Source organism: Ceratotherium simum, chromosome 21, assembly GCF_057802395.1.
Source record: "Ceratotherium simum simum isolate JZ-2026a chromosome 21, ASM5780239v1, whole genome shotgun sequence".
NCBI classification, from domain to species: Eukaryota; Metazoa; Chordata; class Mammalia; order Perissodactyla; family Rhinocerotidae; genus Ceratotherium; species Ceratotherium simum.
In genome coordinates, this window is record NC_141920.1 from 22,103,846 (window position 1) to 22,121,183 (window position 17,338).

General features: G+C 56.1%; 1 protein-coding gene across 1 annotated transcript in view; it reads left to right on the forward strand.

The window, feature by feature from the left end:
* The window catches only part of TGM2 (transglutaminase 2), a 33,421-nt gene extending 16,423 nt beyond the window's left edge, over nt 1-16,998 (forward strand). The window contains exons 7-13 of the mRNA XM_004430411.3: nt 3,382-3,517; nt 4,175-4,278; nt 5,805-6,047; nt 7,623-7,895; nt 12,959-13,119; nt 14,179-14,315; nt 15,092-16,998. Of these exons, the coding sequence (XP_004430468.2) occupies nt 3,382-3,517; nt 4,175-4,278; nt 5,805-6,047; nt 7,623-7,895; nt 12,959-13,119; nt 14,179-14,315; nt 15,092-15,242 (1,205 nt within the window). The 3' untranslated portion in view covers nt 15,243-16,998. The remainder of the gene's footprint in view (nt 1-3,381; nt 3,518-4,174; nt 4,279-5,804; nt 6,048-7,622; nt 7,896-12,958; nt 13,120-14,178; nt 14,316-15,091) is intronic.
* The last annotated feature ends 340 nt before the right edge of the window (nt 16,999-17,338 follow it).

Sequence of the window (17,338 nt, forward strand, 5' to 3'; positions counted from 1 at the left end):
ATCTAAGAGGCTGATCCCGGGTTCCCAGCTTCTCTGACTCTGAGGCCAGTGCTCAGGCCCAGAGAAGGGTCCCCGGGATCCCCAGCACTGTCCACACTAGCAGGCTGGGCGGGGACGGCCTGGCCTGGGGTCCTAGCTAGGCTGTCTCTGCCCTCCCTCCCCACTGCCTCTCCGCCCACAACTGCCTGCTCTCTGTGACCTCTGAATTCCCCTTTCTTGTGGAAACTCCCCGATCCCAACCCTTCCCTTGAGGGCCTAAAACATGCCTTCTCTGAGAACCCCACCTTGGCCTGGTCCCCAAGCTCACCTACAAATGCCTTCCTCACCCGGGCTGTGACTGCCTGACTGTCTAGCTGCAGGTCCTGCCCTCGCCTGTCCTGTCCCCAAGGCCAGGGCTGAGCCGGGGTCCCTGCGGCCTCCTTCTGGGACTGGGTACCGGAGCCAGGGAGAACGTGGCCAGACGAGGCGCCGTCTGACCCCCTCGGCCCGGGGGTTGCTGCAGGGAACCAAATGGTGGATCGGCCATGGGCTCTGGAGTTGCGCTGCCTGGTGTGAATGCTGGCTCTGCCTCTAACCCCTGGGTGGACGTGGGTGAGAGAACTGATGTCTCTAAGCCTCAGTTTCCCCACCTGTAAATTGGAGACAGTGGCGACTGACCTAATTCATAGGGAGCCCTTAGGACCCAGGGAGATGTCACTCAGCACAGTCTCTGGTTCAGGTTGGTTTGTGTTTGGGGGTTTCCGAGGGAAGCTGGGATTTCTCAGCTGGACCCTGGAGCATTTCTCAATGTCCAGGAGCCAGCCGACACTGACTGGATAGACACTTGCAGTGACGGGCACCATGACAGACTTTGCTGTTCCACCCTGGGCACTGGGCAGACAGGACTTCCCACCCCGTCACCTCTCTGAATCACCACAACATCCCGACAAGCGCTATTCTTAGCCCCTTTTAGAGAAGGAAACGCAGGCTGAGAGAGGGGAAGTGGCTTGCCCAAGGTCACACAGCGGGTGAGCAGCAGGGCTGGGCTTGGAGCCACGTGTGCCAGTTCTGGGGCAGCACGTGGACCTTAGACTGTGATGATGAGGCCTCCCGGACGCCGTCCCTGAGACACGAGTGGTGCCTTGCTCCTTGGGCCTTTGGCAGAGGGGCAGGCCTCCCCAAGCCTCCCCACGTGGCAGGCAAGACCCGGGGATGGACACCAGCCCTGGCTAAAGGCAGCAGTGAGTCTGGCCCCTGCCTGGGCCTCAGGGCACGGGAACCAGGCAGGAGGTGGAGGGTCACAGCCGCTCCTTCCCCGCTCGTCCTGGTGCCCGCTGGTCTCCTGACCGGAATCCAGGGCCATCCGGGAAGCTCTTGCCCTGTCGATGGTGGGCACAGGGCAAAGGTCACATCCTGCCCCTCCCCTGTCTCAGAGACTCAGCCTCAATCAAAACTAAAAGTAAAACCAAAGTCCCACAGGTTCCATTTAGTGGGGCTTCTTGTTTCACTTTTTTTTTTTTTTTTTTTTTTTTTAAAGATTTTATTTATTCAGTTTTTTTTTTTTTCCCCCCAAAGTCCCAGTAGATAGTTGTATGTCATAGGTTCACATCCTTCTAGTTGCTGTACGTGGGACTCGGCCTCACGTTGGATGGAGAAGTGGTGCCTCGGGGCGCTCCCGGGATCCGAACTCGGGCCACCAGCATCAGAGCGCATGCACTCAACCGCTAAGCCACGGAGCCGGCCCTTGTTTCACTTCTCTTTTGGAATTTTTTTTTTTTTTTTTGGTGAGGAAGATCAGCCCTGAGCTAACATCCATGCCAATCCTCCTCTTTTTGCTGAGGAAGACCAGCCCTGAGCTAACATCCGTGCCCATCTTCCTCCACTTTATGTGGGACACCACCACAGCTTGGCCGGAGAAGCGGTGTGTCGGTGTGCGCCAGGGATCCGAACCCCGGGCCGCCAGCAGCGGAGCGCGCGCACTTAACCGCCACGCCCAGGGGTCGGCCCTCTTTTAGATTTTTCCTCTCTTTATCCTACCCTGAGAAGATGCTAGTTTTACAATGTACATAAAAAGCACATTAAAAAATGAGGGCGTCAGAGCACCCGTAGGTCCCTCTGTGGGGAGCACCCAGCACCGCCATCCGGGCGAGATCCGGCCCGGGACCCCCTCCTCCTCAGCGGCCTGCAGCGGCCACTCGGTGTCCTACCTCCTTTCGTCATCACGCCGGGCCCTGTCCGTCACCACAGCCTCTCTGTAACCCGTGCTTTGGCGTGCACGCAGGGCCCTCGTCGCCCACGATGGGGGAGGACCCTGCACCTGTACCGTGACCCTGTTTTAGAGGAGGAAACAAGGCCCCGAGAGGTGAAGGGCCTGGCCCCAGCGCACACAGCCGAGGCAGCTGTGGCATGAATGGAAGGCCTCCCGACCTTTGCTGCCTCTTCCGCCTGCTCCGCTGTTGGCTCCTCGCTCTGAGTCTCTGTCATTCCTCCCTCCTCCCCCTCCTCCTCTGTCTCTGTGTCACCCACTCTTTCGTCCCACCTGATGAAATGGCCTGGGCCAGGCCTGTGCTGAGCTCCCCGGCCGGGAGGGATCTGTCTGCCCTCAGAGGACGAGTTAAAGAATGCTTCACACGGGGCATGCACGTGGCTTAGCGGTTAAGTGCGCGCACTCTGCTGCTGCCGTCCCGGGTTCGGATCCCGGGCGCACACCAACGCACGGCCATGCTGTGGCGGCGTCCCATATAAAGTAGAGAAAGATGGGCACAGATGTTAGGCCGGGGCCAATCTTCCTCAGCAAAAAGAGGAGGATTGGCATGGATGTTAGCTCAGGGCTGATCGTCCTCACAAAAAAAAAGAATCCTTCACATGCCCCGTACATTGAGAATGGTGATGAATCCCCAGTCCTGCTATGAATGCAAATGATGGGGTAATCTAAACCTGGTGGGCCTTCTTGAGGCAGGAACAGCACATGCCAATGCCCTGTGGCTGGTGGGAGTGTGCAGTGCTGGAGGAGCAGTAAGGAGGCTCGTGTGGCTGGAGCAGGTGCAGGAGGTGGTCAGGGACCAGACGCTGCAGGGCCAAGCGCCAGAGCCTGGGTCTGGCCTTGACCTCGAAGTCATGGGGAGGCATTGAAGGTTTGACAGAGGACTGTTAATGTCAGATTTGTATTTTATAGTCTTCTTTTGTTAGCTGTGCTGTGAGGGGGACAAAGTGAACATGGGGGGACCAGAGAGGTTACCTACTGTCTGGGTACGGGGATGGCACACACCCTCACCACCTGGACAATGGGTACAGTGCTCCTGGGGTACAGATGGGCGTGTGGAGGCCCCGAGTAGGGCAGATGTCCCCAGGGCCTCAGCCCATCCCCCAGGCCCTCTCATCATGCCCTCCCCCCACCCTCAGTGCTGCGGTGCCTGGGCGTCCCCACCCGCGTCGTGACCAACTATAACTCAGCCCACGACCAGAACAGCAACCTGCTCATCGAGTACTTCCGCAACGAGTATGGGGAGATCCAGAGAGACAAGAGCGAGATGATCTGGTGAGACGGGGCCCAAGGTCGGGGACAGGGCCCAGTGGGGAGGGTCCCCTGCAGAGACTTCTCAGAGGAGGTCGCATCTGAATTGGATTTAAAAGTTGAACAGTATTTGGACAAGAGGCAACAGGGGGAGGGCCCTCCGGGCAGGGGGAACAGCACGAGCAGAGGCCGAGAGGGGGAAAGTCAACGCGCGACTGTGGAAGGGGTGGGGGAGAACAGGTCGTCGGGAGCCTGGAATGCCGGGTTAGGGGTCTGGGCTTGATTCCAAAGGCAGCGAGTTGTCGCTAAAGGCTTCATGCTGGGAGAGGGCCACGCTGACACAGAGGAGCAGGAGGGCAGGGGTGTGGTCCAGGCGGGCGGTGATAAGGCCCGAACCAAGGCAGAGCCCCGGGGCTGGAAAGGAAGGGACAGCCGAGAAATGAGGAGGTCCCCTCCGTGGACTTGAGGAGCCGCTGAAAGGGGAGGGTTGGGGAGGGGCAGTGAGAACCACTCCCGGTGTAGGAGTGAGCTCCTGGCCGGGGCCCGCAGGAGGAAGAGCAAAGAGGGGTGTCGGGGGCACGCGGGGCTCAGCTGAGGGCGCGGCGGGTGCGCACTGCCCGCGGGAGGTGGAGGTGGGAGTCTGAGTGTGAGTCCCGGCCCGTGTGCTGTTTCTTCCCGCAGGAACTTCCACTGCTGGGTGGAGTCGTGGATGACCAGGCCCGACCTGCAGCCGGGGTACGAGGGGTGGCAGGCCCTCGACCCCACGCCCCAGGAGAAGAGCGAAGGTGGGTAGGCGTGGGCCCATTACCTAGATGGGGAAACCGAGGCTCCAGAGGCCTCACCCAGAGTCCCTCAGCTGGAGTGGCAGGGCTGGCCTTCTAGCCCCGGTCTGGTGACTCCAGAGGCCGTTAACTGGTCCAGACGAGCGTGGAGGGACCGCACTCGTATTTTATAATACGCCTCTTTTATAATTTGAAAAGTAATTCACACGCATTGTGAAAAACAGAAAATATGGAGAAGCGCGAAGAAAAGAATCCAATGGCCTCTTGGTCCTCTCCCGCAAAAGAGGCATCGTTAACATTCACACACAGCTACCGGTAATTCCAGATTATATGCTTGTTTGTATACGTGTGTGTGGATGTGAGAAAGAGAGAACAAAGGCAAATTTGGTGAAACCAAATGATCCTTTCTCAGAATAATATTTTTAAATGCGTATAATATAATACCTAGGGTTACAAAGAAAACCAATCACACTGAAATATAGTTATCAAAGATTTCTAACATGCACATGTGATATAATAATGTATGCTTTATATAACAAGGCCTGGGGGTAGAGTTAATGAGTTCCATCGTTCAGTGGTAGAGATGGGCATAAACGATATTTCCAGTTATCTGTGACAACTGTAAAGTGATGTGAAGATATCTGTGCTTCTTATGAGTGACAAGTCATAAGTGCACCTAAGACTGTGGTTTGTTTTCTGCTTTCACAATCGCTGGAGGTCTATCGAAGTGTAGTGAAAATAAAGATGTAATGCTTTCCCATCCAAGTTCATGGACCCTCAATTCTATCTGCTGCCCCTTGGGGGTTCGTGGACCCCAGGTTAGGAACTCTGGCCACATGTGGCCTTTTCTCCTGGCTGTCACTTCTCCATAAATCATTAGCATTTTTCTATCAGATGGTGTTCTGTGATTTGAATTTTAATTCAGCGTTACTGTGTTCCAGCAAAGGGACGCACTGTACGATGGCTGCCCAGCCTCTGGTCCTCAACATGTAAATTTGTGAGCAGTTTGAGGCAGCCGTAGACCACGCTGAGATAAACATCTGGCAACTCACGTTCATTCAGTCAACAGACACGGCCTGAGTCTGTGTCGGGCACTGACTGCACGTCTCGGTGTGGCAGGAAACAAGACAGGCACGCTGCCTACTGCCTGGCTCCTTCATTTCCTTAGGGTGCCTTGGGACACATTTCTATTTCATTATCAAACACTTACACAGCATTTGGTATACAGGAACCCTCATTAGGTGGGTACAAATATCCCCACAAGAAACCGGGGCTGAGAGAATTTAAGTGACTTACCCAAAGTCACACAGCTAACAAGAGGCTGAGCTGAGATTTAAACCCTAAAAGCTGGGCTCAGAGTCTCCATTCTTAGTTCTTACCCTCTGCTGCCTTCCCATAAATGGAGTCCCTGAGTCAAAGAACCATATGGTCTAGAGCCTTTTTGCCACACGGGGTTGAATTGTGGGGCGTTTGGAGGGTGGCGCCGTCCCCTCAGCCCAGACCCTCTCTCCTTCCCCCATCCCCCCCAGGGACGTACTGCTGTGGCCCGGTTCCGGTTCGTGCCATCAAGGAGGGGGACCTGAGCACCAAGTATGATGCGCCTTTTGTCTTCGCCGAGGTCAACGCCGACGTGGTGGACTGGATCCGGCAGGACGACGGGTCCGTGCACAAGTCCGTCAACCACTCGCTGGTGGTGGGCCTGAAGATCAGCACGAAGAGGGTGGGCCGCGACGAGCGCGAGGACATCACCCACACCTACAAGTACCCGGAGGGTAGGTGCCCACGCCTCCAAGCCACCGGCGCTGCCTTGCAGATAAGCAGCCTGTTTTACCAGCCCAGCGGGCTCGTGTGTGCGTGTGCGTGCGTGCGTGTGTGTTATTGGCAGCCTGCATGCAACAATGATCTGCAGATTACTCTCCACCTTAAGAAATTCCTTAGAAACAAGCACAAACTTACCAAACACACTGGGAGACCGTGGTAGAGGATTATTCATGTGGGAAAAGAATTCTAAATTCCACGAAAGGATTCCATTTGGTTTTTAAGCCTTGCGTTTTTGGTTGGTTTGACTCTTAATAAAACTGAAGAGGATGACAGTCATATAGGAGAGGCGTGCATCTTAACAGAAAAGTTAATGATGTCCGTCCTGTTTATTAACCGTTTTTATCAGTGGTGGGACCTAGGACTATAGATAGGCAATTCCACGCCTGTTTTGTTGCCAAGTATTTGTACTGGAGAGGAGAGAAAGTCCAGAGGGGCCCCGGAGGGGAGGTTCCTGGAGCCGTGTACTGTGTGTTTTTGCAGTATTTCACATACCACTGGGGAAGTGAGCATGAGGGTGAATGGGGAAGGGTTAAAGCAAAGAGAAACAGGCCAAGAGAAACTTAAAGATAATAAGATGAGACCAATCAGACACAAAGATGAAGCTTCTTTCTGCTACTAGCGTTAAACCCGTAGGGGAAAAAAGGGCAAGATTTATTTTAAAAAGTGGATTTGAGCACATCCAACAGCCAATTCAATACGACAGATATTTTCTAAGTATCCACTGTGTGCCAAGCATACCGAGGCTCACAGAGGTGACTGAGAAACCACAGCCCCGGCCCTCCCCTGACCCCCACTGACTCTCCAGGTCTCACTGGGATTGGGTATTATGTCCATGCTCTAGCTGGAAGGGGTAAAACAGAAGGAGAAGATGCTTTCCCTGGCCTCTGAAAGGTCTAGAGCTGAGGGTTTGGTGGAAGAAATAGATATGTAGGCAACAGCACCGGAGGAGAAAAGAAAAGGAGCATAGGAGAGAGGTAAATGGAGTATAAGGGAGGGCATCATTCCTGCTGGCGGGCTCAGCAGGGGGAGGCGGGAGGGAGCGGATTTCAGTAGAAGTAACCCCCGTGCAAATGCTGGGAGGTGGGAGAGTCTGCCTTGTATTAGTGCCTACTGCGCACCAAGCACTGTCGTAAGCACTGGGTATAACATGAAGATAAGTACAATAACAGTCATTGTCCTCGAGAGGCTCAAGAGCATAAGCACATGAGCAGAAAACAACCTGGTGGGCTAAAAAGCCATGATGGGCAACAGGCAGCTGTGAAACTCCAGAAGACACTGTGACTCATCCATCCTGGGGAAGGAGGAGTCAGAGAAGGCTTCCTGGTGGAGGGGTCTTTTGGGGTGGGTCTTGAGGGATGTGTAGGTGTTCATACTCTTTCCTCTTCCTGGCCCAGAAAGGTAGAGAAGGGGCTCCTTCACGGCTGCTCTGAGTCACCAGGACTCTGGAAGCCAGCTTGCCTTGGCCAGCCTCCTACTCATTGACCCCTATTCCAGTCGTGATGACGCCCTCTTCCCTATCTTCACAGGGTCCCCAGAGGAGAGGGAAGCCTTCAAGAGGGCCAACCACTTGAATAAGCTGGCTGAAAAAGAGGAGACGGGGCTGGCCATGCGGATCCGCGTGAGCCAGAGCATGAGCATGGGCAGCGACTTCGACGTCTTTGCCTACATCACCAACAACACGGCCGAGGACCACGCCTGCCGCCTCCTGCTCTGCGCCTGCACTGTCAGCTACAACGGGATCCTGGGGCCCGAGTGTGGCGCCAAGGACCTCCTCAACCTCTCCCTGGAGCCCTTCTCCGGTAAGCTCTGTGTTCCTGGAGCACTTATCGACCACTGACCGACCACGTGCTAGGTAGTGCCCTGAGCACCTAGTGTGTGCCGTTTACCTCGCAGACACTCACACAGCACTTACTCTGGGTCAGGCCCTGCCCGAAGCACTTTATAAATAGCAACCCATTTAATTCTTACAACAAAAGTAGGAGGTAGATTCTTTGATGACCCTCATTTTCCAGATGAGAAGACTGAGTGCGGAGAGGTTAAGTAACTTTCCCAAGGCCACACAGTACAGGAAGTGACCTGTACTCTTAGCAACTATACTATTTTGTTCTGTCTCGTCTTCACCTGACCCCTGACTGCTTTCCCAGACTCTCTACTACCCTCTTCCAGCCAATTCCTTTTCTCTCTCTCCAGCAACTCTTAAGACTGCAGGAGCCTCTGCCCACTGCCCCTGCGGGAACCTGTCCTGTTCCTCTGGAGGTTCTCAGCCTCAGAGAGAGGACGTTCTAGACCGGCGCTGCCCATAGAACTTTCTGCGATGAGGGGGGTCCTATATCTGTGCTGTCCAGTGCGGTGGCCACTAGCTCAACGTGGCTGGTGAGCACTTGAAATGCAGCTGGTGCAGCTGCAGAGCTCAACTTGTAATTTCACTTAATTTAAAGTTCAGCAGCCACATGTGGTGGGAAGCGTCTGTACTGGACAGTGTAGCTCTAATAGCAGCGGAGGGAACGCCCAGTCCTCCGTGGGGAGAGGAATTGTCCTCCAGCCCCCATCTTCACCTCTCAAACGGCTCCAGCGCCAGCCTGGCGCCCCCGTGGGGCAGATCCCCTGCCCTTCACCCCTTAGCTCTGGGTCTCCCCTGTTTGGGGTAAAATAATGTCACAGATGACCCAGCCCTCAGCCCCGGGCAGAGCCTCTGTCATTTCATCTCTTGGTCCCTTTCGCTGCCCAGCTTTGTTACCATACCTGGTTGTCTTCCTAAAAATAAGCCAGAGGCCCTGAGAGGGGTCGTGGCCACTCAGGTCACTTAGTGAGGTGGCGCAGAGCCGGGTCTCCCGCCCCCAGCAGCCGAGCCATTTCTGCGTTTGGAGCCTGCAGACCTGAGGAGGGCGGAGGGGTCTCGGAACTGGGAGAGGACGGGAGGAGTGGAGTAGACCCTGACTGTGCTCAGAGGGGCAGCGTGTGAACCGGTAGAACATCCATCGTCCCTGGGGCCTCAGAGGGGAGGGTCCAGCTCGCTGTGTCACCTGGGCAGACGGCTGCCTCCCTGAACCTCGGTGTCCCCATCAGGCCTCTGGGAGTCATGACCAACAGTGTCAGACCGTCAGGTGTGGCAGAGGCTGTGCACACCGTGATACTGGAAGCCCGCGGGCTGATGCCTGGAACCACTGAGAAGCCCAGGGCCGGGAGTGCTCCGTTTGCCCTCCCTCCTCCCCTTCCCTTGTCTGTCAGACCCTCTTCCTCTCCTTTATTTCCTCTGCCTCCACCCTTGGTCCCGTGGGCTGGCATGTGGGGCACAGCCTTCCCATTTCTGAGAAAGCCTATCTGTGTCTCGGGCTGGGAGTCTGCGGTATAGACAGTGCCACCTCCTGGTTTTTCTATCTCGGGCCACCCTGGGCACTTCTGGAACCGCATGCCCAGAGCTGACCCTCCATCAGGGTCCGTAAGCGGGGACAAGCTCTCAGGGGCCGAGCCACTTGGCACCAAGGCTGGGCCCCACACTTACGCTGTTAAGAGACATGTTCTGAGCCAGCCAGACCTGGCTTTGAGTCTGGCCTCTCCCACCTTCTAACTGTGTAACCTCGGGCAAGGTGACCATGCTCTCTGAGCCTCAGATCATACTCATGCGTTAAATGGGGCAGTCGCACGCCCACCTGAGGGGCCGCTGCAAGGACTAAGGAGCAGATGCGTGCTCAGGAAGTATCTGGAAAGCGTCACATGGTGCCTGGACATGATGGGGTCCTTTGCTCCACGCTGAGCAGAAGTACAAACAGGTGTGGGGGGCAGAGAAGCCCCTGGGCCCTTCCTGAACACCTGCTGGGCTAGAGAGTGGTCTCAGCGCTGGCCTCAGAAGTTCCTCAGCCCCTGCCAACCTTGATGGCATGCAAAGGACCCAGCTCTCGCCTCTGCGTCCAGGCGCCAAGAGTCCGGGGTAGGGGTCCGTCCCTACAGGTGTACAGGGTGCTCAGGACACCCAGGTTCTAGTTCCTGCAGTTCTGATGCCGGGCTGTGGGCTCCTGGGTGTTTCTCGTCTCCATTCCAGGCCTCAGGTCCTCCATTTGTGCAAAGGCTGGTTCTTCTTTGAAGGGCGCCTCCAGCCCCTGTGTGCGAACGCACACGTTGTCAGTTCCCTCTCGTGCCCAGAACCGCTTCAAAGGGAGGGAGTGTCTTTCCTGGAATGTGTGGCACGAGATGAACTCCAGCCTGGGCCAGTGATGCCAGAATTCTTTCCTCCTGGGCCTCTGTTGAGTCACCCTTCGCCTCCCGGATGCCATCGGGCGCCTTGGGGCATTGTTCTGCGGAGGCTTCAGACGAGCCTGTCAGTGTTTCTCATCATCCTGGGGATGTATTCACAGTAGAGAGAGCTCCGTGGGGGCACAGCCTGCAGGAGAGGGCAGAGGAGGGCAGAGGTCCTGTGTGCTGCCCTCAGGCTGCAAGGTGGGGCCAGTCTGGGATGCCCTATGGGGGCTTCCCATGCCAAGCTCAACCTGAGATAGATTCTCTCTCCCCGGGAGGCCCCACACTTTGGCTGGGTTGCTTGCTATTCTTTGATGATAAGATCTGGGGATTTCCATGTGTTAATGGACAGGAAGCCAGGCCTGGGACAGCTGAACAGAATCCAGTGCCCCCACCCCTGCCTCCTTGCTCTGCTGCCTCTCTCACTTCCCCTTCCTGCCCCCACCCTTTCTCGCTCTCTCCTCCCGCATCCCTTCAGGTGGGTCACCGGGAATGCAGCCAACGTGGCCTGGGTGATCACGCCCAAGGCACCTTCCAGAACAGGGCAAATCATCTGAGGAATGAGACTGATCACCATGTTTCCTTCTCTCAGCCAGCATCTGGCCCTAGGCCAAGGCCGTGACCCCGGGCCTGTGGACAGCAGTCCTCAAAGGTCCAGGCCCACCCTGGCTCAGCCTGCTGAAAAAGTTAACAGTTGGGGCCACGTCCTCCAAGCTCCTGGAGGACGGTGTTTTCCTTCTTTCCTGTGGAGCTGGTCAGAGTTTCCACTCTGTTCCACCAGGTCCCGACGCAGGAATTTTCACTCCTTTTTGTCCCTTTTGGCAGACGGTTTGGTCAGCTTGCTCCACGTCATCTGACCAGAGTTTGGGGCAGATCCACCCTGCGAACGAGTGGCTAGAGGGCTGGGCGCGCTTAGGGCAGCCTTTTCCCAAGAGTGGACGTGAACAGCGTGTGCGAGGCCAGGCCAGACCTTGACTCACGCGGTGAGAAAGTGACTGTCCCTCAGGGCTTCCCAGTCCTTCAGGTGACCTCACGGGGCACGTCTCAGCAGGCGCTAATGGGTCTCGGTGTCTCTAACCCCTGCTAATCTCTCTCTCTAACCATAAGGTCAAATCTCAAACTCAGAGTCTTCGGCAGACGAGAATATCTAACCCGAGTTTACAGTTACCCTCTATTTATGGTAAACGAGACTGGTTTGCTGCAAATAATGACAAAAAGTTCCCCTAAGCAAAAACGGTTAAAAAGCATAAAGTGAGTGGACTGAAAGAAAAATAATGAGCAAATAATGAGGATATCCTCAGATGTACGGGGGGAGATCAGGAAAGGCTGGTCTAGTGGGGGAGGCAGGTGACAGATGGCAAAAAAAGAGGCAACAGCATCTCCCATCATGGCACTGGGGCAAAGCCTTGGACAATGAGGAGAGGTTGGCCAGGCTCCAGAGAGCCCAGACCACCCGCCAGCGCTCCTCTCTGACGGGGGAGGCTGGAGGAGCAGAAGGGGTTTGCACACAGTTCTGTGTGACCGAGTGGACAGGTGGGGCCCAGTGCAGGCCTGTGGATTCTCAGGCCAGTGGTCTTTTGATTGCTCCTTCCTGCCTTCTACCATGGTGCCTTCGGGCCTCAGTGTTCTCTTCAGGAAAATGGAGCTAAAACCACACTTCATTTCTCTGCTGTGGGAGGGGTCGACCCTGCTGGCTTCTTTCTCACCACCTCATCACAGCACTGCTTTTGCTCTGAAGTGACCTCTGGTCTTATCTGTGCCCAGCGGGTGCTGGATGTCTGGGGGAACAGAGGAGAAACAGACGGGGGAGGTCATCTTCCCAGGCTCACACAGCCAATCAGTGGCCAAGCCGGGCCAGGTCTCCCGATCTAAGCACTTACTGGCAGAGGTGTTTCTTCGTCTGTAAAATGGGTACAGTCCCTCACGGCGGGAAATGAGCTCGTGTCCATTGCGGGGGCTCTTTAGCGAGTGCAGGTTATGCTGCTGGACTCTAGATCTGGGTTGTCAGTTCAGGTTTCCTGTGGCACATACCAGCCTCGTGACCCGGGGCGATGTCATTTCACCTGCCCGAGCCTCGGTTTCCTCATCTGTAAATTGGGCAATAATAAAAGCACAACCCTTCTGGGGCCGTTGTGAAGGTGAAGTGGGAGAACATCATGTAAAGCATGGCTCCTGGCCCAGCAGCAGGTGTCAGCTCGATTCTGCCCATGATGCGGCAGCAGCTGACACGCCCACCCAGAGTGCCGAGTGTGCCAGGCCCCGCCCCGCCACCCACTCCTGATTCCTCCCACAGCCCTCTGGGTGCCCTTACCGCACAGACTGGAGAACTGAGGTCCAGTGAGGTGGAGTGACTTGCCCAGCGTCCCCAGTTAGCAAAGGGCAGAGGCAGGGTTAGAACCCAGGTCTGTCGGAGCTCCGGGGCTTCCTTACCAGCTGTCTGCCTCCCCTCCCCAGGTCGTCCCTGGGAACCTTGGAGCAGGTAGGGGAAACGCCTGGGTCTGCCCAGCCTTTCACTGGCTGTGTGACCTCAGCACATTCCTCTCCCTCTCTGTGCCTCCTGGAATTGCAGGAGGAGAGGCGGGGGTGGTGATTCAGCTCTCACGAGTCCCCTCCCCTCCCACTCCTGCAGAGAAGAGCATTCCCCTTCGCATCCTCTATGAGAAGTACTGTGACTGCCTGACAGAGTCGAACCTCATCAAGGTGCGGGGCCTCCTCGTCGAGCCGGCTACCAACAACTACCTTCTGGCCGAGAGGGACATCTATCTGGAGAATCCAGAAATCAAGATCCGGGTAAGGGGCAGCAGAGCAGGGTGGGGGGCGGGGGCGGGGTCCCAGGACAGGCCCCCACGCAGGCACACACCTGCATCCCCGCGACCTCCAGATCTTTGATGCCTCAGGGATCCTCAAATCAAAGAAAAGCATTGAGAAGACAAAAGAATTTGGGACTCGTAGACTCTAGGAATGAATCTTAGAATCCAGAGTGGGAGGGTCATGGAACCCAGGAATCTTAGAAACGCGGACGCTTAAAAGCTAAACTCCTAAAGCTGGGTCCCCAGGCCCTGGTGGGGCAGCGAGGGCGGAATAGTTAAGGGCACAGAGTCTGGAGTCTGCCTGGGTTTGTGCCTGGATGGCCCTGGGCATGTTACTTTGCCCCTCTGTGCCTCAGTTTATTCAACTGTAAGATGGGGTAATACCAGCACCTAGGGGTGTTGTGAGGATTAAGTGGGCACCCACAGGAAGCCCACACAGAACCATCTCTGGTGCATTATAAGGGCTCGGTAAAAGCTGAGTATTCTTATCACCATCATCTTTATCTTTATCGCCCTTCACTTGGAGGAGCCACAGCCCCCAAACCCCAAAGGCAAATAAATGGTGAAGAGCAGAGGGGGAGGGGGGCCTGTGTGCCAGACACTCTGCTAGGAGCTTGCACACACTAGCTCAGTTTATCCTCATGAGTACCCTGTAGTCAGGCATTTCTCTCCCATGGAGAAACCAAGGCCCAGAGAGGGTAACCTTCTCAGGGTCACACAGTGAGGAGGGGCAGAGATCAGCCTGGCTCCAAAGCCTGTGATCTTTCCACTCCAGATCCTAGAACAAGGGAGGCACTTTAGACACCCCCTGGGTCACATGGAGCCTCACTGCGGCAGCTGGGCAGCTATCATCATCCGTGTTTTGTAGATGAGGAAACTGAGGCACAGAGTTGGGGAGTGAGAGTGCCAGAGCTGGGCAAACATCGGGCCAGTTGCAGCAAATACAGAGATGGCGCAGCCGGGACACTGCCTACTCTCGAGGGGCTCTGGGCCCCGCCCTCAGTGCTGCCCCTGATGTCTGCCCTGCACTGTCTTCCAGATCCTGGGAGAGCCCAAGCAGCACCGCAAGCTGGTGGCTGAGCTGTCCCTGCGGAACCCGCTCACCGTGCCCTTGTCAGGCTGCGTCTTCACCGTGGAGGGGGCCGGCCTGACCGAGGAGCAGAAGGCCGTGGAGATGTAAGTTTGCTCGTCACTCTAGCTTGGGGGCCTGGGAGCAGAGGGTGGACGCTAATGGGCGAAGGGGCAGGGGAAGGGGTAGCCCTCAGGCCCCAAACCCTGGCCCATAACCCCTCCTCTCAACTCCCACACGCCAGCCTAATATACTCCCCCCCCCCACCGTGTCCACTCCCACACGCCCTCGGGGCAGAGTTCCTGCCCTCACATCCTCTCAACACCCACACCCGTTAGCTGCTTTCCAGGAACGCGTCTTCACGAACCTGAACGTTATACGCTCAATCACTAAGCACCCGCCTCTGGACACACAGGTCCTCGCAAAAGCACGAGTATCAGCACCCTGAATGTCCACATGCACGTGTCCACATATGTACAGACACACACACATACGAGCACACACTTCTTATTTTTTACTTTTTTATTGTAATGTAACTTATATACAGTAAAGAGCACAAATCATGCGTGTACAGCTCACTGCATTTTCACGCATGTGGTCACCTGAGCACACCCACTCTTACCCCCAAGCACACCATCCACTTCCATGCACACACACACACACACACACACAGACGCACACACACATGGGCCCCTCTTCATGTGGGAGGGCAGATTGCCCAGGCCCTCAGAGAGTGGTGAGTGGGGCGCATTTTATTCTTGTCGACATCAAGTGTACATCCGTGCAGGCTCCGTGCTAAGTTCCCGGTAGACACACATCCTCCTGGCTTGACGCCATCAGGCCTGGGCCCGTCCTCTCACCCTCTTCCTCTCTCTCTCCTAAGCCCGGACCCGGTGGAGGCCGGGGAGGAGGTCAAGGTGAGGGTGGACCTGCTGCCTCTCCACGTGGGCCGCCACAAGCTGGTGGTGAACTTCGAGAGCGACAAGCTGAAGGCCGTGAAGGGCTTCAGGAACGTCATCATTGGCCCCCCTTAACGGGCCCCTGTGCCAGCCCCACCTCAGCCAACTGAGAGCCCCCAACTTGACCCCATCTTTATCCCAAGCTAATGAGCAAAATTTGCCCCTTCTTGGGCCCCAGACCCCAGGGCAGGAGTGGGCTGTACTTTGGAATGGAATGTACTTCTGGCCTATCTTGTCCCCTGAGCCTGGTTCCCCATCCCTTACTTGTGAGGAATGTTCTGTGCCTCCACAATGGGAGCCCTGACCTTGGCTGACTGGGCCTGGGGCCAGGGAGGAGGGACCCACTCCTTCCTCTCCAGCCCAGATGCCATTAGGAGAGCCACTGACCACGCACCATATTGTTTGATCTACTCCAGGGCCCCTTGGAGCAGGCAAAAAAGAGACAGTGTGCCCATTGGCTGGATCAGGGAACTCAACTCCCTAGAGTGTCCTGTACCCCTTCTCCAGACTGTGCGCGGGGCCACAGGCACCCTCGGAAGAGCCAGAGCAGATGGGGATGAGGAGGGTCCCAGGAATAGGCCAGGCCCAAGCTCCCCCCACATCCCAGCAGCCCTGGCCCAACAGTCCCCCACCCACCTCACCGTTGTGAGGCAGCTACTATATGCCAGACACTTCCTGTGCTCGCTGGTGCTCACGTGGCCACCAACCCATTTAATCACCACGGGAAACCGCAGAGTGGCAGCTGCTTTCTCCAGGAGGAGACGGAGGCCCAGAGAAGGGAGGCGGCCCACTCTGTCCCGGTGGGCTGCTGGCTGTTTGCAAGGCTGGGTAATGTGAAGGCACAGGAACAGAACCTGGACCTTCTGAGTCCGAGTCCAGCACCCTGTTCGTGACACCAGCTCTGACCTGAGAATGTCAGGGAGGACATTTGGGACCTGATCCAAAAGGACCAGTTGGGGTAAGAAGGTGAGGAGGGGTTTGGAGGGATCAGAGCCCTGAGTTCAAGCCCCAATTCCAGCCAGCCACTGCCTTCCGCTCTCTGGGCCTCAGTGTCCTCGCTGGTTAAAGTAGTGGCTGAACCAGCTCACCTCCAAGGCCCTCTCTTTCTGCACCTCTGATGCGTTATGTGACCCAGCCTTGCAAATGACAGCGAGTCCTACTCCCTGGCTCCACGGAGCCTTAGCCCACAGGCCTGGGATGTTTATGAGTGTGCAGCCATGACCATGACCCCTCCCCTGCCCCAGCCCTGGCCAGGTCCCCCACCTGTGCCCGGGCACCTTCCTTCAGACCCCGCTTGTAGGAGAAATGAGCCCCAGAGGCCCTTGTGCTACCCATGAGCCTGCCCACCACAAGACCTAGACTTCACAAGAGCCTTAGCTGCTGTGCTGGTCACTAACCAACAAGGTGGGCACCTCAGCCACCCCCTCTCCGCACGGCCAGGGCCCGGGAACACAGCCAGCCTTTGCCCCTGAGTAAGCCTGGGGGACCCAGGAGATGTCATCTCTGACTTTATCCCCGCCCTCTCCACATGACTGGGCCTCCCTCAGGCTGGAAGAGAGAAGGAGGGAGAACTCTCTAGCTAGGGTGGGGTCACAGCCTCCAGGCCCCTCCAAATCCCAGGGAGGGACATGGGGAAAGTCACACTGAGGCACTTAGAACTTTCTGCTTCACACAGGAAAGAATCACAAAATGAGCCAATATGGATATGTTCTATATAAATATAGCTCTATTTCTCTCTGGTTTTATAAACGCTTTTGGGTTCCAAGCAGGCAGTAGATGTGCTTTTTGAGCCACAAGGAGCGAGCACTAAAATAAAAGTTTATTTTTCACATTCAAACAAGGTCTGGTCTTCATGCTTTTGAGGAGGATGGGTGGGCGAGCTCATTCACATCGGGACCAGCCACCTCCTGCCTAAGAGCTATTCCCTAGCCTCAGCCCCTCCCCCAGGTCTAAACTTTACTGGCATTCAAGGCTCTGCATAGTCCAGGTCCATCCTTAATCTCTTCCTCGAACAAATCATGTTTGGGCTACGATGAACTTCCTGTATCCCTCCAAATGCCCTGTGCACTTGTCAGCCTCTTGGCTTTTGCATGTATATTTCTCTGAGCCTGGAGTGCCCATCCTCTTCCTTACCCATCTTGTGAACTCCTACTCATCCTATAATACTTAAC